This window comes from Hemibagrus wyckioides, linkage group LG13 (assembly GCF_019097595.1).
Source record: "Hemibagrus wyckioides isolate EC202008001 linkage group LG13, SWU_Hwy_1.0, whole genome shotgun sequence".
Classification (NCBI taxonomy): domain Eukaryota; kingdom Metazoa; phylum Chordata; class Actinopteri; order Siluriformes; family Bagridae; genus Hemibagrus; species Hemibagrus wyckioides.
The window spans coordinates 16612780-16639388 of record NC_080722.1 but is presented as its reverse complement, the minus strand read 5'-3'; the positions used below and the strand labels follow the sequence as shown (position 1 = coordinate 16639388).

Below are 26609 nucleotides of genomic sequence, written 5' to 3'. Positions count from 1 at the left end.
GTGAGGAAGACCAAAGCACAGACCTCAAAAATGGGTTTGGTGCTTTAAATATCCCACTGGAAATAGAGATGTGATATGACAACTATAAACAGCAGTCATTCATGACAGAAACGTAACTGATGAATTTAACACTGCAGTGTGTTTCATGATGCTATAACAGTTCTTCATTTACTTCTGCTGCATTCATTGCACATTGCCTGTAATAAATGAACCGCTCATCATTTCCGTTGCTCTAAGATCTCTACTGGTTAACCCAGACAGAAATAGACATGATTATTCGCTAAATAAAGTGACCGACCTCCATGTCTGATCTCTGTGTTGTCAGGAATTTCCATGGTTGCGCAACAACCCAGTATTTAGGTGGTGCTTTGGAAATTTGATCTCGGCTCTGTTTTTATCCAGAGGACCTCAGACAAGCCTGAGGTGGGACAGAGGAGACTCTGTGCTACTATTGTCCTGCACTCTCGGCTATTGTCTGCCCTCTGATCACCCCTTTATCTCTAAGAAATCCATACCATGGAGGAAAAAAGTAAAGCGTATTAGCTTACAAGAGCAGAGAATTGAAGGTCTTTAGGGGTACAGTGACCCATTATAGGAGAGGTCGAGTGTGTACTTTGTAAAGTGGGAATTTGTTTAGTTGAACGTGCCAGATTCATTCCGAATGCCATGCGGTGCTGGACCACTGAACCATATCCTGATGTAAGAAAGAAAAAAAAAAGAGTTAGTAGGGCTTGTATTAGAAAGGGTGTATCATTTATTATTTTTCATAATACCTTTTTGTTAAATAGTACATTCAGTGTTTTTTATATTATAATATTTTTTGTATAAAACCCCTGCTGGCTTTTGTGTGCCTTGAACAAGAAAGCTCTTGCCAGTGTGTTTACTCAGTGTCACTAATCAGAGCTGTATGGGGTCCAGATTATAAAAGAACATTACCAATTCATGTGGGCAACTGTGCGGTTATATAAACCATAAAGACTAAGGAATAAAGATCTTCGAAGCAGTCATTTCCAAAGGTTTCGGCAACATGAAGGTAACATGAAACTGTGCTTCATGTACTTCTTTCAACAGACATAGCAGTGATGTAGGTGTAATATTAGCAGGTAGCCTCTTTAATCTGATATTTGAACTGGCCCTAAAGCATAAGGCAGGTGGTAAGAGCTTTGACACGTGCTTGCTAACATTACACTATCGCTGCCTGCCTGCCTGCCAGATCAGCTAGCTAGAAAACAAATGTTACATGATGTTTTTTAGTTCTGTATTGTTATTCACTTAAGTGCTATTGCTAATATCTCACTATATCTCTAGTAACATTTAAACTGAATTGCACTGAGCGCATTATTGCACAATACTAATTGGTGTCTTTCTTCTGTAGCATCTTGTAGCCAGTGAAATTGATTCACAAAAAGACAGGAAGGTTTGTATATCTCTTAAAGAAAGTGAGCGTTTTAAAAAAAAAAAAACTCTTGTCTTTACTCAGTCTTTTAACATTTCACAAACCACTTTTTTGTTTGAACTGACGTTATTTGTCCTGAGGGTGATAGTACTGCATGAGTTTTATAGGTTTCAGGCTTTCATGAATAATCACTTTGAAATGTCTTAACATAGCGTGCCAAGGTCCATGTGTTTTAGTGTATGATTTAGAGTGTTCATGTTTTGAAAATGAAGTGGAATAGAGATGTCACTGCTAATATGTCATGGTAGTACAGTAAGTCCAGAGGATGAATACAACGTTCACTTGCCCTGATCAGAGCACCAGCAAGCCATTTCTGTTACAAACCTCTCACAGCAGGAGCAGCTTTTACAATACCAATGACTGAGAGAAGCAGGACTTGCCTCACTCAGATGTTTCTTCCATCTCCTCTGCCTCTCTGAATCCCAGAGGGCAGTCACTGACACTGCAGCCAAGTACGAGTAGGGAGATGCGTCCCAGCGTCCCAGTGAAGAGGAAATGCCTTTCACTCATAGGACCTCACAAGCCAAATTGTTTGTACATGTCTGCACCTGGGAATGTGTTCTGTGTATGTTTCGATTGTAAGTGACATTTCAATCAGCATCAGATCACAGCAGAAAGACAAAAGTGCGCAGGGCCAATTGATCCAAATCAGTCAAATTGTTTTGTTTGTTTATCAAGGGCTGAATTGTTAGCAATAATATATTATCAGTGACTGCGTTATCTTTCTCAGGGCCACAGTGAATACAGAGCCTATTTCAGTTAACATTGGGTGTTGAGTTGGGAATACACCCAGGGTTGGAAGACAGTTTTAATAATTATCATTGTTTTTTTTTTTAAAGCCTAGAAAAAAGGTGTGTAATTTCTCTAAGCAATACTCAGAGCTTCATCTTTTCCTCCATCTTACATTATTTCTCTTTAAATTCTCACTCTCTTTCTTTCTCTCTCTCTCTCTCTCTCTCTCCTCCTCCTCCTTCGGCCCCCCCGGTGCACTCTGGCCTCAGATACTGGCCATTAACTTTCACCGAGCTGCTCTGTAACGTAAGGAATGGTGTGCCCTCGGCACAATGGAATTGTGACTGGGTCATTGTTAACACTGCTCTAATAGCCTGCCTGTGTATCTGCTTGATGTGGAGCTGTGTTTGCTGCACAGCTGCTGATGACCCTGGAATGACACAAATAACGTGTTTGGGTTATCCTATTAACAGCCAAGGTAGAGAGAGAGGAGGAAAGCAGCTATGTGTAAAGCACAAAAACAGCTCTCTGAATGCCAAATCGAGCTAATCCCTGCCTTTACAAACAGATACACTTTCCTTAAGCTTTCTCACAGGCACCCCTTCTCACTGATCCAAGAATATTTTCCGGCTGCTCTCATACAGATTACTCTTATTGCTGATATAGAGAGTGTTCAGATATTTCAAATCCCTGCACTTCTTACACAGATCAGATGAATTCTTTATTGAATGAAACCCCATAAAACCTCGGATTATTATTCAGTTATTCCTCTTAAAGCAAAGTAACAGTCATGAATTATTCAGTAGGTACATTTTAAAAAATAGTTGCATCCAGTACCCTAAAGGGCTTTTGGTTTGTCCTTCTGGGATATGTGTGGAAGCTACGATCCCTTATGAATTATCCAAAGAATCTTTAAGAAACTTTGTTTGAAAAAGGGTACAGTCAAACAGGAAAGGCGTGTAGTTACACAAGTGAGTTTGTAATTCATAGTTTTAAATAAGTATAAGCAAAATATTAAAGATTTTGTGTCAATTTGCTGTCAAATATTTACTCAAGTTTCTAATAAATTTATGACTGTAATACAATGGCGGAATGTCAGAGATTCCTGGTAATGCCTCTTAAAAGTTCCTGCTCAAAGGGAGGGGAACTAGTTATAAATTATGTAAAGCCTGCTCTTATGATATTCAGTCACATCATGCCGTGTGGCTCCACTCTCACAGAACTGTGCCATCCTCTTGTGTTTTCTCTTTGGAGGATAAAGCTTAATGCTGGACCTTGAGATTTTCCTCAGAAAAAAAAGTCTTACTGCAGCATTTCTCCCCTGGTGCTCAACAAAGGCTGATATTCGAGCTTTGTTTTAATACTAGCAGAGTTCCGCGTGTATTGAAGATGTCAGCTGATAGTGTCCCTCCCTCTTTAAAGCTGTTTCCCCGTGCCCTTCATGCCCTTCTACTGTGGTCCAGCACTGGATTTCTGTGGCGCTCAGCTTGTGGTGTTCCCCTACTGCTAGATAAATGCTGTTTTGCTATCCGTGGGGAAGAGGAGCCTGAGGAGGGACAAATAAGGTAGACTACGTGGACAGAGTACAGAATCAAAAATGGAAGATTCGGACCTGCTAATTAATGGTAATTGCTGTATAGGCAAAGCAATTATGACCTCTGAATGAGAAGCAGCATATATTTCTTAGATTTGCATGAAAGAGTCAAACCAATACATTTGCATACTGTAGTAATCAGTGATAGCGCAGAAGAAATGTATGTACGTTGGCTTCTTGGATAAACATCATTACAGTTTGATTTAGTTATACATCAGTTATTGTCAAAGCTGTTAACTGTTAGTAGATTACTCTGAATTACACAAACATTTGCATAGGTTTGCTTAATTGGTGTTGTGAAAAGGACACTTCTATAACTGGTTTTAAAGAATCAGGATTTACATTTAGCAAAATAATATGACAGTCTAGCTGATAATGGTGGCTGTTTTCTTTGTGCTCCAGTAGACACGCTGAGATGAAGTGATCAATTCCAATTACACAGATGTGTCTGGAGCTCAGCTGAAGCATAAATCCAACTCATACTATATGTCATTATGTGGTTAACATAAAGCCATGTTTTTCCAAACATTCACTGTGCGATTCATTTCAACAAGTAGATCCACAAGTTATGGCAGTTGAAGCCGGTTGTGGTCTATTTAAACACCAAAACAAAGATCTCAGTCTGTAACCTGTGATCTGCTATAGAATTTTTGTCTTATTTCTCTTTATGCTTGACAGGTATCTAGTTAATGATCCTTAACGATCATAGGTTAGAAGCGGCTACAGTACCAGCTCGATGTTTCTGTGCTCTGTGAACTGTGTTCATTAACACCTCAGTCACTGGCCACCTTTTATTGACTTACAAAGATGAATACAGTCAATTTCAAGTCCTTGCATAATGATATATCCATTTCCTTGTTTTCAATCATCCCCAAAAAGATGGAACAAAAGTCATAATCAGTCACAAATATATGTTACCCTCCACCTTATTATGATGTCTAATTTCCTCCCATGCATCTGAGGCACATTTAGTGTGTATTCATGCCCAAAGAATTCCAATCAGAGCCTCTCTCTCTTGTCTCAATGGATTTTTAAAAAAACGAGCCATGCTGCTTTGAGGCACACCACATGCTAAGGCTGGGCACTCCTATTCATTTTCCAAAAGACATGTACCACTAAGCACAAAAACATATGTAGAAATCAATGCCCAAGTTTGCTCAAAATGAATTTTTCGAGTGTGGTTGCTACTTGCATGCAAAACATGTAAAATAATTTTGCAAACATGCCCAATAATCTGGCTGTCAAATTGAATGAAACATATGATGCAGTGAATTAATCTATGTTATTCTTTGTTAGCTGTGAACTTGTCACACATAAATATACGACGTTAAGCTTCAGGTAAACTCAGCCTCAGACCCTCCACCTACGGGCCACTTTTCTGGAACAAAGCTTCAGTATAGTGATTGGCTCTCCATGTTTCTGTGAATAATCTCTTCTGTGTGGTAGTTTTCAGAAGGAAAAGGAGCTTCTAAACATTATATCCTAAATGAGCTTCCTCATCAAAGAAATTTTAATTAAATGAAATGAATACTTTTAAAGGTTATACATTTCCAAGAAGGTCCCACTTAAGTCCTCCTGAAATCACTGCTATAGTTCATTTTGGCTGCCATTACACACCTCATTTTGCTTCTAATAACAGCTGGTGTCTTATTTTTTAATTTGTAATTGCATAGAGCCAAGGGGTGATATGTTTTCAAGCCTCTTTTCAGTCCTGCATATTAACACCATGATCAAGCTGAGTGACTCTGGAAAACCACAATCCTGTGTTCCGGTGCACTTTATAACCTCACATCAGACATCAGCAGCAGCTGCCTGAAGCAAGATGGGCGGACAGAGCAGGCTGTGTACGTTTGTAAGATCCTGGATGCATTATCAGACAGAGAAGCCCAGCAGCTATAGCTGGTAAATCTGTCAGAGATTATGTGCAGATGATAGATTCCTCTTTATGGTCCGTTGATCTGGCTGGAATATTTACAGGATGCCATTATGGGTGTGATGGACCATGGAGGGGGTTGATGCAGCAGGATGTTTAGGCCTGCCTGTCGTTCAGCTCGGTGGGCTATTTTCAAAGGCAGGAAGGATTGGTTTTCTGATTGTTGCAGCTGGGCTGTCAGCCTTCTGTCATCTTGAGAGGGCCCCTTTAAACTGACACATAGTCAGTTGTGATAGCGAGAAGAAATCGATTGCTGTCTTGGACACCTGATGCTCTCCACAAAGGTACATCTATCTAAAGAATCTAACAGTCTATGAGCTCTGTGATAGTTTGAGCTTTATGCAAAATTGCATGCTACAAATCTGAGCTGAGAAAAAAAACACATGATCCTTGAGACCGCACCATCTCCCCATGTCCACACCAACGCTTTTCCCACACATGTGCTGAGAGAAGGCAAACAGCTGGCCTCCTGTATCTGTGTATCTGTGCTTCACACCCCAGGGCACCGCTGACAGTTAGTGGGAGACATGATTGAGGAAGCGATATAGCGTTTGACATAGAGTACTACTACCCAAACAGTAATGTTCCATTATAAATATACCAACACAGAAACAGCAATCCTATTGAAACACACATATACACACAGACATACTCATTCATGGGTAAAAATATATACCGGCCCCAGACTTCTACAAACATAGACACCCAAGCCTGAGCTAAGGTTCAGAGAAAAAAAAACTGAATTTTGTGACTATCTAGAGACAGAGAAAAACATGCTTAGTTGCTTGGTGGAATTTTTACAGCATGGCCGAGTATTCATCCTCCCATAAAGCAGACTCAAGGCCGTCGTCGAGCTCTCTCAATAAACAGCTTTGCCAGCACTGTCAGACACGGCACTAAATAGTGGCCATCTGGGCTGAGTTGAGCTCGGTGCATGTGTGGATGAGTGCAATGGCCTCGATTCTCGCTCGGGGCCAATGCGCCCTTCACAAGTGAAACTGCACCAAGTGCTTTAATGTTGAATGAGAGAAAAATGATAGCAGCGTTTTATCTGACAGGCCGTTTCAGACACCCCCCCCCATTCTTCTGTTCCACACCTCATATGTTTTGTAGCTGCACAGACACAAATTGTGGTGAAATGTGGTTAAGGGCATTTCAGCTTATTGAGTGGTCCTCTAACCGTGGCTCAAGTGGAGTAGTGAGGCTGGTAAAACAAAGTGCCTCCTGGCGTAATGCGTTATCTGTTATCAGCAACGCACCAGTGAAAGCTGCTTTATTTTCTCGCAGGTACCCCTCACACCCTCCCTATCAAGAACTGTTCACTCTACGAGAGCCAAGGCATTAGCTCCAAAGGTCATCTCAGTATGCTCCAGCAGAGTTTAAACAATGCTCCATTTGCTAATCACAGTAAAGTCGAAAAGTCCTGGTGCAGCCCCATTGGAAAGTGCACACGATGTGATGAGGTTTAGCATGTGGTTCAGCAGCATGTGGTTTCAGTGCTCAGTTGCTCCTCGGCATCACATTATCTGGAATGATGGAGTAAGCTTTTAGAGCATGTACAGCTGCCATGCATGTGTATTGTTCCTGTTCTCCAAGCAATTATCAGTGACACATGTTTAATGGTATTTACTGAGCGAAGGGCCAGTGAGGGATTCAGGCAGTATGCACAGTCACAGCTGTTTCTCGAACCGTTAATCTGTTTTTGCTTATTTTCTCATGGTATCAGATTTTGTATTGTGCACACCTTTTGTGCTCCCGCACCCCACAGCATTTTGCTATCTGCTTCCTATTTTTTGCTTGCAAAGCAAACAGTCAACGAATTTTTTTGCTGGCATGGTCCTCTAAGCTTTTGGTGTGTGTGTGTGTGTATGTTTGTGCACATGCGCACCTTGTGTCCTTTGTGCAAGTAAGCTGTCTGCCTGTTAAGAGTAAACAAGAGTAAACAGTGTCTTTACACCCATGCAAAGTGCATACTCAGCCTATCTTGATAGCTCATGAGGTCCTTGTCTCAGCAGACTTTCATTTTAAAAGGGCTACACTATAGACACATCTCTCAAAATCCCTGTCTTTGCCTTCTCTGAAATGGGTGTGAAGATGGAGACCAGTTTATGAGAGATGTTGTTTTATGTTTTATGACGAACCACAATCTATGAATTGTGCATCAGGCCTGAAATTAAAGAAGTGGCTAGAGACAGCAGTTTTTACTCTCATGTGGACGGCCAGATATGAATCTAGGCAAAGAAATAAAGGTCACATATCTTTATACGGGAGCATACTGAACATAGCAGATTGGTTAGTCTGGCAGAGTGAAAGTACTTTAGCTTAAATGATTTATTTATATTTTGGGAACCAATGAGGTTCATTAGAAAATACACAATTTTTTTTCCAGATTATAAGCCTTTAATAATATCTTTGCAAAAGAAGGCCTTGGTGTACCAGGAAAAGATACAGCACAAAATGATTTAAAAGGTGGCATTCAAAGTGTCATTACATGCATAACCCCAGATGTGGGGTTATAAGTGGGAGAGACGTCTCTGTATGTGTTTACATAGAAATGGCAATCATGTAGATTGTTACATTTTGCTAAAAAAAAATTACATTTCTCTTATGTATTTATGAGAGTTCTGGGACACCATGTAGAATATCTTTGTGTGTTGTAGCATAAAAATTTCCTTTCACTGGAACTGAGGGGCTAAGCATAAACCTGTTCCAGTATGACAATGCCCTGTACACAAAGCAAAGTCTGTAAAGGCATGGTTTGCCAAGGTTGGAATGGAAGAGTGGGCTGCACAAAGCCCTGACCTGAACTCCACTGAACGGCTTTGGGATGAACTGTAATGGGCTTTCTCACCCAGCATCAGGGCCTGATCTCACTGGTGGTTATTATAACAGCAAAAGGAGGACAAACTCGTTTTATTAACATTAATTCCCATAGATATGGAATGGGATGTTTAAAAGCACAAATGGGTGTCATAGTCAGGTGTCTACATACTTTTGGTCATATGTATCATAAACAGGTATAAACCAAAATGACTGTGACAGCAGGCAGGATCTACAGAATGAGGAAGATAAAACACCACCTGGAGCCTGAGCTTCCATCTCTCTCTCTCTCTCTCTCTCTCTCTCTCTCTTTCTTTCACTCTTTGTTTCGCTATGACCTCAATCTCTCCGTTTATAACAGTAGTATACAAACCTAGACACCTACACACCTTCTTTTTAAAACATTTTATAATCTATTTACAGTTATCCAGTTAAAGCTTTGTAGCTCACATTGTGAGATTGTCCCAATTGCCAGAAGTGTATTATGTCCCATGTACTGGGTGGCTGATTTTGATCTTATGAGCCTCTGACACATATCTGGTTTCCTTTATCACTTCCTTGTACAGCAATGAATTGACATGGCCTTTTCTTCAGTCCTTTCTGAGCTTTTATGGGAAGACATGAAACCTCCGGCTCCTGTTGAACAAGGCAGTTTAGGGAGGCAGTGCAGCAGTAGGGAGTTTAAAGATTTTCACCTCCACAACCTTTCCTCAGGTTCCAGCAGAGACACCCCACCTTTTCTTATTAGGACCATTTGCATTGTGGATCAGATATCTGATTGTAGATTTATAGAATATGCATATTCAAATGGCATGAAAGAAACAAATGAGCTTTAAGTGAAAGTTCTTAAGTTCTGTTGCTTGCATTGAACAACATAGCTGAATATTTAATAATAATAATAATAATAATAATAATAATAATAATAATAATAATAATAATAATTCAGTACATCATGAGGATTTGTGATAATATCAGTAAAATGTCAGCAGTGTCAGATAAGTGCTAAAATGTCTTCTACAGGAAGAATATATACTGTTATGTCAGCATAATCAGTGTGTTATCTCACAGGACATCCTCAATGAAACAACACTTGAAGTCATATGATAGAGGAGAACTGGCAGTGGGTGTGAATAGGCCAAAACTAAATTATGGAAAAACACTGGGGGAGAATCCAAGAAAAGGAAAAACCAATATAGTCTGGGTGGGGCACCAGTCATTCTGAGGGCAAACTGAACACACACTTACACCAAGGGTCGATTTACACTAGCCAGTCCACCTACTGGCTTGTTTTTGGGAGGTAGGAGGAACCCGGAGGAAACCCTTGCACACACAGAGAATATGCAGAGAAACTCAACACAGACAGTAACCCAAGATCAGAATTAAACCAGGGACCATGAAACTGTGAGATAGGAATTCTACCTGCTATCAAATTAATGCTTAAATATTCATTCATATACCTTTCATAAGGGCTTCAACCTGGTCAGGGCTATGATGGATCTTGATCCAGGAGCACTAGGTGCGAGGAAGAGTGGCAGTGAGCCACTAGCACTAGGAGTGCGAGCTTCATTTCAGAGCAGAGCAATGTGGACTGTCTCTGGCAGCTTCAGTGCTGGCTTATTTAATGATCAGCGCATATGTCATCCTCACAGCTGTGTCTGGAACAAGCAGCCAGCACAGGATGGCACTCCACACAGAAATATTGCCACAAACCCTGGAGAGCCAGTGCCAAGTGTAGTAAGGGAAGAGCCTCCTGGTTGACATTTAGATGCGAGAACCCAGAGCAAGGCAGAGATCTCGAGTGAGTCTGAAATGAGCTCTGCTGAAAACATCCCAGCCCCAATGTATATGAGGTAAAAATATCCTGACCAAAAGAAAAAAAAGAACCCTTGTTGATATTCCTTACCTACATTGTGTTAAAGTAATAAAATAAAAATAAAATCTAAGTGAAAAGACAATGACAGGAAGACAGTAAGAATAACAACATTAACAGTACACTGTGTCTCTTGCACCATCACAGGCTGACACTTCTGGGGAACTTTCTAAAAGTGCTGGTGTGTGTGTGTGTGTGTGTGTGTGTGTGTGGTTGGTTGGTTGGTTGGTTGGTTGTTCTCTCAGGGGCCCTATAAAGTTCCTTCAGTTAGCAGACAGAAGGTCATGTTGTGATCCAGAGCATCTCACAGGTGCTCTGTGGGGTTAAAGGTCAGGAATATGAGAGCAGATCTTGGACTATTGACCATTTGTCCTGCCAGTCTGCTGAAACTTTGTCTGCTTTGCCAACACTGACACATAACACACCAGCCTGCAGCATGCTAGCATCACTCTCACTATCTTCTCATTATATTTAGGACTAAGGTACATACCTGAAGCATGTAGCCTTTACGAAGCATCTTAAGCTTTGAATAAGCAAAGGAATTCAACCTTTATTACAAAAGCTATACACACAAGCTATATTCACAAGCTATATTCATGGTCTTTTCATTCCATACATGTTTACTCTTTAGTATAGTTATTGATTCCATATATGGGCAAAGATTCACATTTTAATATTGACCCTATATGTGATCCTGTGTGTGGTTTATTATCCTTGATATTGCTTGTTTCTTACTTTATAGGATGCCATGCATCTCTTATCATTGGGAAAATGTATCTCCTGTACAGAAAAGCCAAAAAGCTTCTTGAGCTTATGCAGGTTTTTTTTGCCTAGCCCTTGCTCTCACCTCAAGATAAATTTGGCTTTCAAATGTCAGATACTTTTGGGATAGATTTAGGAATCTAGAAATAGGTAGAGGATAGATGTATCCCAAAATGTTTCTGAAGCACACAATGGACTCTCTCAGAGTGAAATGATGTGTGGGTTTTTTAATCCAGTTGAGACTAAAAGCACATGAATCTGTGTTTTACAGGCAGACACGGGAACAGGAGACGCCTCCAGACTTCTTCTACTTCTCTGATTTTGAAAGACACAACGCAGAGATTGCTGCTTATCATCTGGACAGGTATCTATCCCTCACCCTGTGCTGTCAGTGTCAGACATTTGGATGAATAACATTGTGTTTACATGTCTGTGATTGTGCTCTGTATTGACAATTTACACTAGACTCCAGTAATAGTATAACAAACAGTTTGCAACAAATTGCTAGCGTTTCCTGAATTATTATACAGTTATTCTTTACATTTTGTCCCTTTTTACATTGATGCCGATGTTCAAAACTGAAGGAATAAGTAAAGGTTTACAGGCTAGATTAATACAATTATTGTACAGGATATTAAAGGGCTATGTATGTGCCATTTCAACTGGTTTGTTATGTAGGACACGTCGTATGCTAATGCTTGCCTAAATGTGAGTGTGAAGTGATTCTAATCTTTTGCATGAGGCATGAAAAAGTACTTCGGTAATTCAAAATATTGCATTTGTCCTTAGTTAGGGTTTGGAAGTGACTTAGGCTGTAATATGAGGGTGAGTCAAATAAAAAAAACCCTTTTTACGTGTGTTGTTTTTCCAAATGGGTGTCATAAATGTATATCAGCATTTAAGGTAGAAGTAGAAAGGGCTACTGAGAACAATGGATCTTTCGCAGCTACACATTTTATGTACCGTTTTCCTAATTTATGTCTCACTTTTGACTCACCCTTGTATTTTATATTGATTTAATTATTTAAATGTGTGGTTTTCTGATATTTGGAGTTAAAAGATATAAAAAGGTTTATTTATGAATTCCTGGTTTTATTGATTATAATTATAATCTTATAATTAGTTTATTTTCTCAGTAGTTTACTGTATATCTTATTACTGTAAAGATTTTACAGTGGGATACAGAGTATTTACAAACTATTTTATTAATCTCCAACAGAGAACCATTCCCAGTAAAATTACGTTATTTGCAGCAGTTTTACAGGTTTAGCCTTTAGGAATTTACTGCAAGATCTCCAGAGGCCTTTTTATAGTATACGTGTATATGTCTAGGATTTTTTTGCAGGAGGATGTTCCAATGTGAAATCTGACATACATGTGTGAATGTGATTTGCATTCGTTGAGAGTGCAAAGGAACACTCTGTGTGTGTGTGTGTGTGTGTGTGTGTGTGTGTGTTTGGGTGAGTAAACAGTCTGAACATGGAGCACAGAGGCCACGGTGACTCACTCAGAATCAATGCATGCAACTCCCGTTTGTAAACACCCACCAAGCTCACTATGAAACTATCCTATGGGCTTAAAGATATATACATAGTCTTATCTGAATGCTCTGGGGTCACTGACAAGAAGTAAAACAGAGGGAAAAGGTTTCAGTCAGTCAGTCATTTGTTATTGTCATGCCATCATAGGTATAAAACTCAGTCTTTTGGAACTTGATTTTCTTTTTAAAAATCCTCCTACCTCATATTAACTGTGTAGTTAATCTCACTGTTTGTTAAGTAATGCTGTGAGCCTCTTGCAGTCTTCTTCATGTGGATTTGATTCTATTCTGTTTGGATGAAATGTAACGATCGAGCAGGCCCAGCCCAGTACAGCTCAGTTCAACCTTCCTATGCTCTCTCCACACATCTGGCCCTCAGCTGTAACCTCTCATTGCCCACAGGCATGCGTGTGGGAAGAGAGAGGAAACCAAGAGCATGAAAAAGCCACCTTCCTTCTAAATATAAGATTGTCTGGGTTAGCCAAAAGTGCTGGTTTTTAGTTCGATGTTGGGTGAATGCAGTATTGCTGAGTGAACCCCGTGCTCCTCAGCCACGACCTCCACCATCATGTCATTAATTATCTGATTTTAGTCAAAAGCTCTCGCTCTTGGCCGTGGCCAGGAACCGCTCCTAAGAAGAGGCTGAACCTCTTTTCAGTTTCTCTCCTGGCTCACACTGTGCTCAGAAAGTGAAGCAGAATTTCCTCCACATGCACGCTCCTTCTGCTGCTTCTGTCAATGCGACTGAGCAATTAGTAGCTTCGAGTACAGTCATCCCTCAGGCTCAGTCCATTACGTGTTTTTCAGGATGAATATTTAAAGTTGCTCTGTCAGCAGAAAGACTCTGAGGAGGGCAAGCACGCGTATAAAATGAGGCATGCATGCTGAATGCCTATTAGAGCATGAATGGATAGAGATGTTCTCGTGGCATGGCAGGCTGCTTGTACATTAGCAGACATGCTCAATAACTAGGCCAAATACTGATTGAAATATCACATAAAGGTTTAGTGTGAAACGATTAAAATAATAAACATGGTTGCAGGACTTGATAAGGTGAAGCTGTTTGATGTTTTGATTTATTTCAATTAGGAATTAAATGCTTTTGTATCATAGGATACTTTTCATGGGAATCATTTTTATTGTGTTAAAACAATCTGAAGATTCAACATTTCCATCTCATTGTTCCGATCATGCTGATTTTTTTCTTAGTCCAGATATCTAGGAGAGTAAAGAGTGTGGCTAAAGCTCCCTCTGCTGGTGGCATCAATAGGCAAACTCACTTTCACCTTCCTTTCATTCATCCATTCATTCATTCATTGATCTAAAGTAAACACTTTATCCTGGTCAAAGCACTTAATAATAAATATTCATGGTCAGACAGTGGTAGCTAATGACTTAATGCAAGTGTTTGCAAGCACCTTAATAGGTTCGTGTTTAAATGCAGTCCACTGAAATGCTTTCACTAACTGGTGACAGAATATTAGCTCCACTATGCTGTGGAGCTCTAATGGACTGCAAGAGGTTCGGTGCATTATGCTTTGCAATGAATTTTGTCCTTTTAACTACTAATTGCAAACTGTGTAAATTGTCTGATTTCTAACAGGATCTTGGATTTTCGCCGTGTTCCTCCAGTGGCTGGTAGGCTGGTGAATATGACCAAAGAAATTCGAGATGTAACCAGAGACAAAAAGCTGTGGAAAACCTTCTTCATCTCTCCAGGTACTGAGCATATTGTAAAACTCCCAAATGGTACAGGGTGGTTTTATTCCACTCACACTTTGGCTCCTTTTGATTCTCCCCTTCTATTTAATTACAGACACAGATTTAATATAATCACACGTGACTAAATACTGTCTGCATTTGCAGACTGATATCATTAGATATGATGATATAATCACTAGCATTTCTTCTCGGAATACAATCTATATATATTAAGCAATGCAATTTGACTCATTTTGTTCCTGGGAGCTTAGGTTTCTTTTCTTTTAAATGCTTAAAATATATAAATATAATATAAATATAACAATTATATATATGTGTGTGTGTTTTCAATTTTCAGCATTTAAAAGGAACCTAAGCTCCACCAGGAGCAAAATGAGTCCACTATAAGCAGCTATTGTAGTATAATGTGAACTTGTAATGCATTCGGATGAATATAAAGTGTAAAACAAGATCTTCAGCTGCTATACCGTGTGTCCATACAGAACACAACACTGATGCTCATATTCTGTGATGAATACTGTAAAGGCTAAATCTGTGTGTGTGCTGATGAACGCTGATGTAGCGCTGAGACATACTGACTGGCCTAGAAAATCACCTCACCTCAATCCCATATAAAAATGGAAATATTTGAATCAACAGGTGAAATATGAAAATAGACGACATGAGCTCTGAATGGTGCAGAGGAATAAAATGCAGGTGTGATGGTGTAACCTAGCACTAATGACGGAGTACACAGTAAAATGAGTATAGTGGACACTAGGTGGCAGTGTTGGTTTTGGATTCTGACAATGCACAGCCTTAAAAAAAAAACACAGAGTGCACCCTGCAAATCAGATTTTCGCCATTAAATCTAAATTAAACTCATATGTGTTTTATTTATCTCTTTTTCTCATTGTGTTTAAATTACGCTAACCCTCGTTTTCTACTCCACAGCTAATAATATCTGTTTCTATGGCGAGTGCTCATACTACTGTTCCACTGAGCATGCTCTGTGTGGAAAGCCAGATCAGATCGAGGGATCTCTGGCAGCTTTCCTCCCTGACCTGGCCCTGGCCAAGCGCAAAACCTGGAGGAACCCCTGGAGACGCTCCTACCACAAGCGCAAGAAAGCTGAGTAAGAACTGCACCACTCACTTCCTCGCTAGAGCTGCCAAAACGAAAGGGTTCACATTCAGTCTTATACAGGTAATGACTTAATGTATAGATAATGGAATAGATATTCATCAAGGCTTAAGACAAGGTCCTTACTCTAACTCCTGAAGTATCCATATTTTTATACTATCAAGTCAAACCCTGCTCACCTGCATAATACATTCTGGAAATCTATTATCCATTAGATGTCTATTACTATTATTATTATTAGTAGCAGTAGTAGTTGTAGTAGTAGTAGTAGTAGTAGTAGTAGTAGTAGTAGAAATAGTGGTGTAATAGTAGTAGTCTTATAATTATTATTATTATTAATCTTATTATTATTTGATTTGATAACAATATGGCATTATTATTTAGTAATAATGTGAGTTATTCTTAGTAATAATAATTAAAATACAAAAGAATGGAACTGGGTGCCCATTTTATATTAATAATAATAAAACTAAATAAGTAGTAATAATACAAAAAATTGTAAATCACTATTATTATTATTATTATTATTATTATTAATAATAATAATTCCCATAATAATATACATCTTCTCCCGGAGGGACTAATTTTTCATGATAAGAATATCATGTTTTTTTTACTTTACTTTACTTTACTTTATTTACTTTTTTTTTACTTTGAAGATTGATGCTATAAGTTTTATTTTCCAAAGTATAAAGTAATGATGGTGTCTGTTATGACAAATATTCAGTTATATAGAAGGAAATTGGTATTTAAAAGCCAAGAATCCAAAAATATAGCGCTTTGCGTGTAAGGAAGCGAAGACTCTGATAGCAAGATCCTGAGTAAATTTGAGCAGCCAGTGCTGCATGCCATTCTCACATTACTGAACAGTAGCAATGGGCTTGTTTGATGTTTATTTTCAACAGATCCTGCATTTGTACCTCAGATAGTCTTGATAATCTTCTGTAATGAGTTCCGTGTGTGTTCCTAGGTGGGAGGTGGATCCAGACTACTGTGAGGAGGTGAAACAAACACCCCCGTATGACAGCGGCACTCGTCTGCTGGATATCATGGATATGACCATCTTTGACTTCCTTATGGGTAAGAGCACTCTCTTGGTTTTAATGCTAGATCAAATTGCACATATTTGGATGAATCATAATCATAAATAATAATTGATGTTCTTTACAGGGAACATGGACCGGCATCACTATGAGACATTTGAGAAGTTTGGAAATGAGACCTTTATTATTCACCTCGATAACGGAAGAGGGTGAGACAAGTCTCCTCTTTGTTTTATTTTTAACAGAATTTAACTGAAATAATTTTTTATTTGAAACTCTGAACTGTAGTTTTCAGTATGTAAATACTGAAATATATGTAAAGGGCACAGAGGACTTGAGTTTTCTTTCTGATTTCAGATTCGGCAAACATTCACATGATGAAGTCTCGATTCTGGCACCTTTGAGTCAGTGTTGCAGGTAAGGCATAACATTTTTTACATCCTATATCATATCATATCATATCATATCATATCATATCATATCATATCATATCATATCATATCATATCATATCATATCATATCATATCATATCATATCATATCATATTATTACACGTACCTGTAGTTTGATGCCTAAACAGCTTTATTCAACTCTCATCCTGTTTTTCAAGAGAATTTTCTGTTACTAGGAAAATACCAATAGTATAGTGCACACATCTGCACTTTATTCACAGTAATCATACTGTTCTGCCACTAATCCATATTCACACAGATTTTTAATTTTTCTATATTTTTTTCTCTTTGCTTGTACATGTATTTTTTATTTTACATTTTATTGCAGCTATTTTTATTCTATTTTTTTTTTAATTCTATTTTTATGACACGCATTTCACTTCATGTTGCACTGTGTATGGCTGTGTGACATAAAATTTGAAATTGAATAGAGTAGAGTATAAAGGCATTCATTTTGAGATCCTTTAAATAAGGACATTGTTCAAATGTTGGAACGTCTTTATCCTGACAGCCATACCCTGTAATGAAACAATGCAAAAAAAATTACTAATATACTAATAAGCATTTAAAGAGTTAATTGAAAAAACAGCAGTGAGGCCCTTTTCATAGCTGTTGTGCGTGGCTTATCATGCGGTCTGGCTAGATAATTACTGAATGATCATGTGCATTTCAACAGAGTGAAGAAGTCGACTCACTTGCGGCTGCAGCTGCTGGCTAAAGAGGAATACAAGCTGAGCGTTCTCATGGAGGAGTCACTGCAGAGAGACTCACTGGCCCCTATCCTCATTCAGCCCCACCTGGAGGCCATGGACCGCCGTCTGCGCCTCGTGCTGCAGGTGTTAGCTGACTGCATCGAGAAGGAGGGTTACAGCAGTGTGGTGGAGGACGATATGACATCAGAAAGAATGGACAAAGCCTCGGCTCCTCGGAGGTAGTAGGTCTGGACGAACTGGTCTTCTGGCTTTCCAACGCTTCTCAGCAGAAAACGAACTTCTCGCAAGGGAAGCTCTCGAAGATGACTTTTCTGAATTCAGTGAATTCCAAAGACTCCGTCCGCAATCGGTGGACCATGTCTGTCATGTTAAAGACATACATGTGGACAACATGTGCATCGCTGCCTGAGTATGTGGACATTTGTGTCTTAATGCAGTATAACGGGGCTTTTATTCTTGCTCTTTAATGGCAAAGAAGAACTGTGCATTTAACAGAGGTTTCTTTTGTAAGTCAAAGAGCTTTGAGTGGAGTGCAGGTTAGCTCCAATAGGTGTAGCTGCCAATAATTATTTATTATTAAGTTTTATATTTATTTTCAAGAATTGTTTGATCAACTTCTTATGTCGGTACAGAAAAGACAGATGGATTCAGAGAAAACTTTAATGAAATTTCAGTGTTTGTGATAGCATTTAGTAAGTGATTGTTTTGTGTATTAAAGACATTCCTGATATAGGCTGTTGGATACCGAGAAAATGCTACTTATCACTCTCTCAATATCAATAAATCACATTAATGCAATCTGTATGATCACCTGAAGGGGTTTTTAGCAAATCTAATCATAAATATAATTAGAGAGGCTGTCAAATATTGTGAGTACTGGGAGTGTGTGTTCATAAGACAAGCTGGGCTGACATACAGAACACACCGTAAATAAATTACATCATAAATATTAGAGGTAAATACTTGAATGGAGCAGCATTCTTTGTGTTTTTACCTTGAGGTTTAGCTTACACGTATAACAGTGGTATTTTGCCAACGCACACTCATTTTGCATCCGCATTCATCAGACTGTCCATTTCTAACAGATTGATTTTGACTGGTTTTACGATATTTCAACAGGCTTTGTAAAAACTGTGGTGTGATCGTGCTAGGCTGGAACGCTGCTATGTCAGAAAACAACATTTAGGATTTCAGAGCAAGCAGGGTACTGAGATATGCGTGGCTGTGCAGGAAAAGCGCTCTCTTTCTTGCTTATTCTCTTTGTCGGGGGGGGGGGAGATGACTGACTCTGCTATTTAGCATGAACTTGTCTCTGTGTTTGCTCAAAAGGCTTTATTTTATTCAACAAAGCACCTTTTCTTGTTTATAGTACTGTTTATTTGCAGATTTTTATCACATTTATTTCCAATATTTTTTTTAAATCCTGGTTTTGACATTATCTATAAGCCTTGCATTTACTTTACCAATATTTACTGTCCTTTAGTTTATTTTTTAAAGGAAGAGTGAACTTGGGTTTTAATGTACAAAGCAAAGTCTTTAAACTGCACTAAAGCATATTTCAGTATCTGCTGGAAAAAGGCCTGTACATATTATGTGAATTTATTACCTGTGCAATCATAGAAATACTTGAACATGTGGGTTCTATATAAATGGGTTAGATGACTAAGCGCTGGCATTGCCAAATTAGGATGATTTGTAACATTCACTATATTATTTTACAGTGTTCATATTGAGTTCATTCAGAAATATCACTAACATATAAACTTTAGAAATGCATACATACGTTTTAATTGCACCGTTTTTGTGTAAGGTTTCTTTTTCATCTCCAAGTGCAATAAACTGACCGTTGCAGCACATCTGGGTACAGTGTACTGACATGCTATAGCTGGCCTGAGCTTAGTCAATTATTTTTTATAGTTATTAGTCTTATATTCCAAAACAAATGTTTATTTAATTTCAGTTTTTCAAAGCTGGAAAACCAGGAGCTTATCTTCATCCTTATAACAATTAAGCAGTTGGGGTGGCGGAGTGGCCGGATGCAGTCGTTTTTCAGATGACTTTTGCTGCCTGAAAGAAAGCTGTAACCCAAATATTGAAGATCGAATTAAACATGTTTAGATTAAAATACATGTGACGTATAGCAATTGTAGTGTTAATTACTGCAGTATTTTTCTTACTCCTGTTAGAAGTTATAGGTGACACCATAGGGAGACACTGATAACACAAATCTATCATAAACATAAGCAATAACTGTCAAGTGACTCTATTAGCTCCTAAAAACACAAGAGAAACTCAGCAGTTTAGAAACATTTATGAGGAAATCCATCTTAGAATTAGTGGAAGACAGCAAATATTGGACACTTCAGAGACTTGGCTCAAGCTGGCGATATAGGAGATGACAAGCACTAAGGTACCGATGGTGGTATTGACATTAAAATTGAATCTACAGAGCCTTGTCTGTTTGAGTACAGATGAGGAGGTGAGAGAGCTGAACAGACTTTAGGCTGTATTGCTCTGTAGGTAGACATGTAACAAGAGCTAAAATCATTAAATAGATTGCAATCAAGATTTTAAGGTTTTCCTTTCAATTTATCTCAGTTTGAAATAAATGTGATATAAAGGGGCACATTTCATTTGCACTTTCCAGAAAGGTGGAGGATGAAAAAATACCCCCAAATCTTAAACATGTATAAGGCAGAAGTATAACAGGATTTCTAGCAGAACTGCTTTCGTGCGTCGTGAATGTGTTTAAGTTACGATGACCTCCACATGGCCTTAGCCCAGGGAACTTATGACTAACTTTAGAGACACAACAATCCTAACAGAGGACGGAAACGGAGCAGAAAGTAAAGTCCCTTGGGCCAGCTAGAACTCGGTAATCGCGATCAGACAAGCCGCAGACACCAAGCAGAGGAAAGAGCGACATGGGAACGCAGTAGAACATGCACCGTTACACGGGGTTGCCAGATTGAACAAATACGCATCTTACAATAACCTTGGGATATCTTTTGTGGATTATTTGTCTAAAGTTTTGATTGGCGCATAAAATTCGCAACATTGCAATAAATTAAATACGATTAAAAAAAAAAAGAAAAAAAAAAGAAACTGGATAAGAAAATATGGCAACCCCAACATTCCTGATTCACACCACTTTTCAAGCAAACAAACGAGAGAAATCTTTTCTATGCATTTTAAAGTAACTAAAAGGCTTTTTTATTCATACTAATAAATCACAAGCATCTTTACACTTTTGGTTATAGCCTATAGCCTATGTGTGTTCAGACTGGACATTCACACCTTCGGCTCCTCCTGAGTTTTTTTTATAAGCACGTCAGACACAGATGAATTATAATAAATTAAATTATATGCTTTCAAGAAACCTGGCCGCAAACTTTTGTGTTGAGGAAAGGAAAAACAAGCGACATGAGATGCTGCTGACATGCATGGCGTGCGCGCGCGCGCGCGTGTGTGTGTGTGCGCGCGCAGTAGCAGCAGTATCACTGTCAGATTGGAGGCCACACACACACTCGATCCGCCGCAGGCTGTTTGCCGGCCTCGCAGTAAACCCTGGCCCCTCATCTGGTCCGTTCAGGCTCCTTTTGAACACACACGTCCTCCCGTTTAGTCACGGAAACGCAATTTATGCTCATTACACAGCATTATAGATTACATCTCTGCGGAACTCGATTGGCTGCTGGAAGATTTGTGCGATTCGGGCTGCGCAAACACGGCGCTGTGGGGAACAAACACGGTCAAGAAAGCCAAAACACCGGAGAGCCGCTCACCTTCCGTGTGTTTGTTACAGGGCTTGAGTCGGTGTCTAGTCGCTATGAAGTGGCTCAATTTATTTAAAAAAAAAGCGTGAGGAAAGAAAGCCTTAGTTTTTAAACAGGACTGGACCACCCAGAGACCCGGAGTGAGAGAGGGTGTTTGCAGCTCCCTCATTAAAGCCTATTTAGAGCAGCAGTGGTACACAGAGGGGGGAGGGGGAGGGAGGTAAAACTGGAGAGAAGGGGAGGTGTGGGGGGGCGGGGGGGGGGTTGGATGGGGGGTTCCACCACATTAGGCCAACACCGAAGTGTGTTCAGTTCACCAACTTCCCTTCTGCCCTCAACAGCCCTGAATTATCATCGCAGGTGACTTTCCATCCTGCACTTCACACAATGTTCGACAATTCACAGTATCCTTACAACTGCTTTAATTATGATGGAGATTATCCGACCTGTGGCACTGAGGAGGAGAAGAAAGTGTGCAGACCTGCTTACAGGTATTTGGTTTAAATTATTTTTAATCCAATATTAATTATTATTATTATTATTTTTAATTATATTATTATTATTATTATTTGACGTTTTGTTGCTGCTGTTGTGAACATTATTATACTACAATTATACTGATTATTATATCAGTTCTAGCATTTCTAATATTTTAATTATTATTTCTAAATGTATTTAAAATTATTGTCATTAAGCATAATACAAACATCAACGATACTACTACTACTACTACTACTACTACTACTACTACTAATAATAATATTATTATTATTATTATTATTATTATTATTATTATTATTATTACACAACACTATGTATGAATTAATATAGCAATTCTATTATTCTAATCATTAATAATTACCTAGCAATATATACAAACTAAAATAGCTTGTATTAAGTAGCTGATTAATATTACATTATATACATTATATATTACAATACATTATATATTAATATTATTTTCATGAATGGGGATTTTGAGATTAATTTTATAAAATGTTAGTCCAACCATAATATAATAATTAACGGTTACTGTTTAAAATACAATATACACTTGAGAATTTACACATTCAGAACTGGTGTGAACAGTGCTAATATTATTCATGACCATTAAAAGTTTATGTGTAAAAGTAAGCAGCTCACCTATACAACAGCAAGAGTAATTATCTTCTCTGTAATTTTTTAAGCACTTGCTCAGGGTTTTCTCCCCAGGAGCTGAAATCTCTTTGCCACTATTAAATGTGTCTTTCTCTCATCAAACTTTTCTCTCTTCATCTCCCAGTTACATTGCGCTGATAGCCATGGCCATACAGCAGAGTCCAGAGAACAAAGTCACCCTATCGGGCATCTATGAGTTCATCATGAAAAGATTCCCTTATTACAGATCCAACCAGAGAGCTTGGCAAAACTCCATCCGCCATAATCTCTCCCTCAACAGCTGCTTTATAAAGGTAAGAGGGGTGCCAAAATGTTATACAGCACAAATTCATGCCAAGATGAAATTAAATAAAAATGTCCTAAGTAGCGAGTGAGCAGAGCCATGCTCACAAACAGATTCACTGTTTCAGGGCTGAACTTTTGTTACACGGCTTGTGTCTGTATAACAGGAGCTTGTGTGTTATTGACTTTTTTTACCCTCTGAACCTTTTGAATAACTGACACTTGCAACACACTACACACACACACGCACACACACACATACACACAACTGATCTACATTTCAATTCTATGGGAGATCATGAGGCCAAAATTTGTTTTCCTCAGGTACCTCGCACTGAGGGCAATGAGAAGGGGAAGGGAAATTACTGGACTTTTGCCACAGGCTGTGAGTCCATGCTGGACCTCTTTGAAAACGGCAACTTTCGACGGCGTCGGCGGCGACGGCGTAACTTAAGCCTGGGCTTCAGGGAGCCATCTGAACCGTTCAGCCCCATGGACCCTCAGCAGAATGCCACGGTGCAGTCGCTTCATCCTGATTCCTTTTGTCCAGAGAGTTCAAACCACAGAGTGGACCAGCGCAACCCTCCACTCAGCAAACCCGAGCCGGAGATCAAATTCAGCATCGACTACATCCTGTCCACGCCAGATCCCTCACCGGGTTTTAGACCTCCACACAGCGGATCTGCAGGAGCCGTGATACAGCACCTGGAGCCTCAGCAGCTCAACCTGCACTTCTGGACCCTGTGAATTACACATTCTAAAGAAAAACTTGGGGGAAAAAAATCATGAAACCTCACAGAACTTTTTAAAGGTGTGGTGCAAATTAGTTGGGACAATAATGTGATGATTGTTGTGTCGAGTTCATCTGATTTTTGAGATCAAATCTTTAATCAAAATGTAGGTACAGAGAATATGGCTTGGACTACCACTCATGGTACAGTGGATTAATAGTTAAAAAAATTCAAGCACACAAAGTTTTGTTCTTTTTGCCTTGTTTATTAGGCATGTTGATAGAATTCTATTATCTCTCTACACACACATTCCTGATTACTGGGAGTAGGACATGTTTGCAACAGACGAACAGACATAAAGGAAGTTCTGCATTAATTCATTAATGTATCTTTTGCATTTTAAAGATAATAATAGCATATTCCTAAAGCTTTCTTATTGTGCTGACAGCGCCATATAATTAATATATTATTATATGGTCAATTTGTTTCCTAAAATCATTTCCAGACCCAAGCTTAACACAGTGCATTATTTGAACAGGTTTATTTAATGTTCTTAACCTGTCTTTGGAGTTTAAACCTTCAGTATTGCACCCCCTCTTGGAGAATAGCACATTTAAGTGTTTAAATTATATATAATTTCCCCTGATGCTCACTGCTCTGTCAGACATTTATACATGGACCATATCTCATTTGCTGACAAAAGAAACTTTTCAAGCTGACCCTTTTTTTGTTTTACGGGAGGACTGTGTTCACTAATAACACACACTAAAGTTTGCTTCTTCTTATATACTGTGCACAGAGGACAGATTTCAATTTAGTAACATAATAATCACTGTAAAAAATGTAACATTGATCATCTGTCTTCATGCAGTAGGTTAGAAAAAAGTGAAAGAACCTTTTTTGTGCAATATCACCACCACTGGGTATGTGTGTACTGCAGTAATTATATTGTATTTTATATTGTACATAATCTGTATAACTGCTTTCTGGAAAAAACAAACAAAAAACAAACAAAAAACAGCAACACACGTCAGATCAGACAATTAAAACAAATCTCTAATCGGGTGGTAGATCAATGCTAACTTAAAAACCGAAGCTAATTTTATGCAAATGTTGAAACAGCCACAAGACATCAAATTTATTGGCTTGTTTTGTCATAACATAAAAAGTACAATATACCTCAAATGAATGAAATCTGCATTAAGCACAGCATCGAGTTTGGTTTAATGAATATATCTTTCTTCAGTAAACAGCTGCTTACTGAAAAGTGCAACACAATATCAGTCCTAACACAGTTTATTACAATGAACGTGTCAGAACGGTTCATGTTAAGGATTAAAAATATGTCATTCGTTGTATTTTAAATTCTGTATTTCCATGACATGGTAATTAACATGCTGCCAAACCAGTGCGGTCTAACCTTCTCCGAATCCGACTAATCTCTGTGACTGACCTTTTCCTTTGTGCTGAAACAGAGTCGCTCTCAATTTGATCCTGCCGCTCTATTAGAATACATATCATTCATAACCGTGCACGCTTAAAATGGAAGCCTGTTAACATTTATTTTCCTTCTAAGGTGTATCAATCATTGTGTTTGTGCTGGAGAGGGGACATTTTTCAATTTAACCTTTATATTATGGTGTGACTACATCAGGAAGGTTTCGACACACTTACCATGAGTGGCATTTAATATAGTATTACACTTGCAAGGTTAGCAGGAGATGTGACCTTATTCAAATCCTGCTGCCACTACAACACCACTCCCAATGCAATTATAATTAAATGCCTTATGCCGGCTTGCAAATCCCCTGATCGATCATTGATATTAATGTTAATATTGCACTGCCCCCCAGCCCCTGTCTAGCAGTAGAACTGTTATGGATCAGCAGGTTTCTATTAACAGAGCTGTTGATGTTGTGGGCTGTGGTGTGGATATATTTGGGTAAATTAACTTAGCATAAAGTGCTCCAAGGCCTGGGCTTGGGAGGAAAAAAAATAGTGGAAACAACAAAAAGACCAAAGCCATAAGCCTCTATATACTCTTTCTTCATGGTGTTAGCTTAAGATTACCATGTGTAAAAATGCCATGGGATGATTCACAACAGAATATTTATTGATATTTCCTAACAATTTAAAATATGGGTTGTTTTGATTTTCTCTATGCAAATAAAATGTGTCTTTTTATAATATTACAGTTTTTTTTTTTTTGCATAACATCATTGCATTATGTGGTACCATTATGACATGGGTGAAATTAGGAGCTTAGGGCAGAGTAAACAGAATCAAGAGAGGCAATTGGGAAATCAGTGGTGTGCAACAGCTGCAGCAGCCATATCGCAAACATAAATAGCCAATTTACACAATTCTTTCCAACTTTTCTGCACAGTTCATAATTGCTTTTTTTAATATGACTCAGTAACTCATATAAGAAATATGCTTTTTAAAAATGCATTATTGCATGTTTATGTATAAGAACGGCAAACCAATTATTACCTTCCTGCTTAATAATAATTTCCTTGCGGTCTGTTTTCGCTGAAGATTAAAGATGAAGTAGTCACCAGAGATTAATCTACATGTCTGAGTGCTCTGGGTGCTTGATGAGGATTATTTCAATAACTCCAGGCCAGAGACATAGTAATGTGATTCTTACCATCACAAGGAAATTCACCATTTTCTGCAATTTTGATATCAATTCTGTGTATTTTTCTTTGGCAATGTTTATTGAACTTGATTTACACCTGGCATACAGCTGATGAAATAGCATTTTTTTCCTAAATGACCTCGGGGGACAGTGGAGAATAAAATTAGATAGACATGAGTGTTAAACCTGCACACAGAAATGACGTGTCCGAGCAAAATAATATGACCTGCTCTGTGAGAGAAAATTCATTAAAAAAAATAT

General features: G+C 38.6%; 2 protein-coding genes across 2 annotated transcripts in view; both read left to right on the top strand.

The window, feature by feature from the left end:
• Positions 1–19614, top strand: part of fam20cb (FAM20C golgi associated secretory pathway kinase b) — a 32748-nt gene extending 13134 nt beyond the window's left edge. Inside the window, exons 4-10 of the mRNA XM_058406576.1 lie at positions 11439–11531; positions 14311–14426; positions 15363–15543; positions 16522–16631; positions 16722–16803; positions 16952–17011; positions 17724–19614. Coding sequence (XP_058262559.1) covers positions 11439–11531; positions 14311–14426; positions 15363–15543; positions 16522–16631; positions 16722–16803; positions 16952–17011; positions 17724–17982 — 901 coding nt within the window. The 3' untranslated portion in view covers positions 17983–19614. The remainder of the gene's footprint in view (positions 1–11438; positions 11532–14310; positions 14427–15362; positions 15544–16521; positions 16632–16721; positions 16804–16951; positions 17012–17723) is intronic.
• Positions 19615–21824: 2210 nt separating this feature from the next.
• foxl3 (forkhead box L3) lies at positions 21825–26181 on the top strand. Its single transcript, XM_058406339.1, has 3 exons — positions 21825–22027; positions 22819–22987; positions 23301–26181. The coding sequence occupies exons 1-3, from the start codon at positions 21924–21926 to the stop codon at positions 23721–23723; spliced, it is 696 nt and encodes a 231-aa protein (XP_058262322.1). The 5' UTR covers positions 21825–21923; the 3' UTR covers positions 23724–26181.
• The last annotated feature ends 428 nt before the right edge of the window (positions 26182–26609 follow it).

Bases quoted from the DNA above. Each gene is read 5' to 3' on its own strand.
- foxl3 (XM_058406339.1), top strand. From the start codon at position 21,924: ATGTTCGACAATTCACAGTATCCTTACAACTGCTTTAATTATGATGGA. The intron at 22,028-22,818 runs GTATTTGGTTTA...TTCATCTCCCAG, and splicing joins GTGTGCAGACCTGCTTACAG to TTACATTGCGCTGATAGCCA. The intron at 22,988-23,300 runs GTAAGAGGGGTG...TGTTTTCCTCAG, and splicing joins TCAACAGCTGCTTTATAAAG to GTACCTCGCACTGAGGGCAA.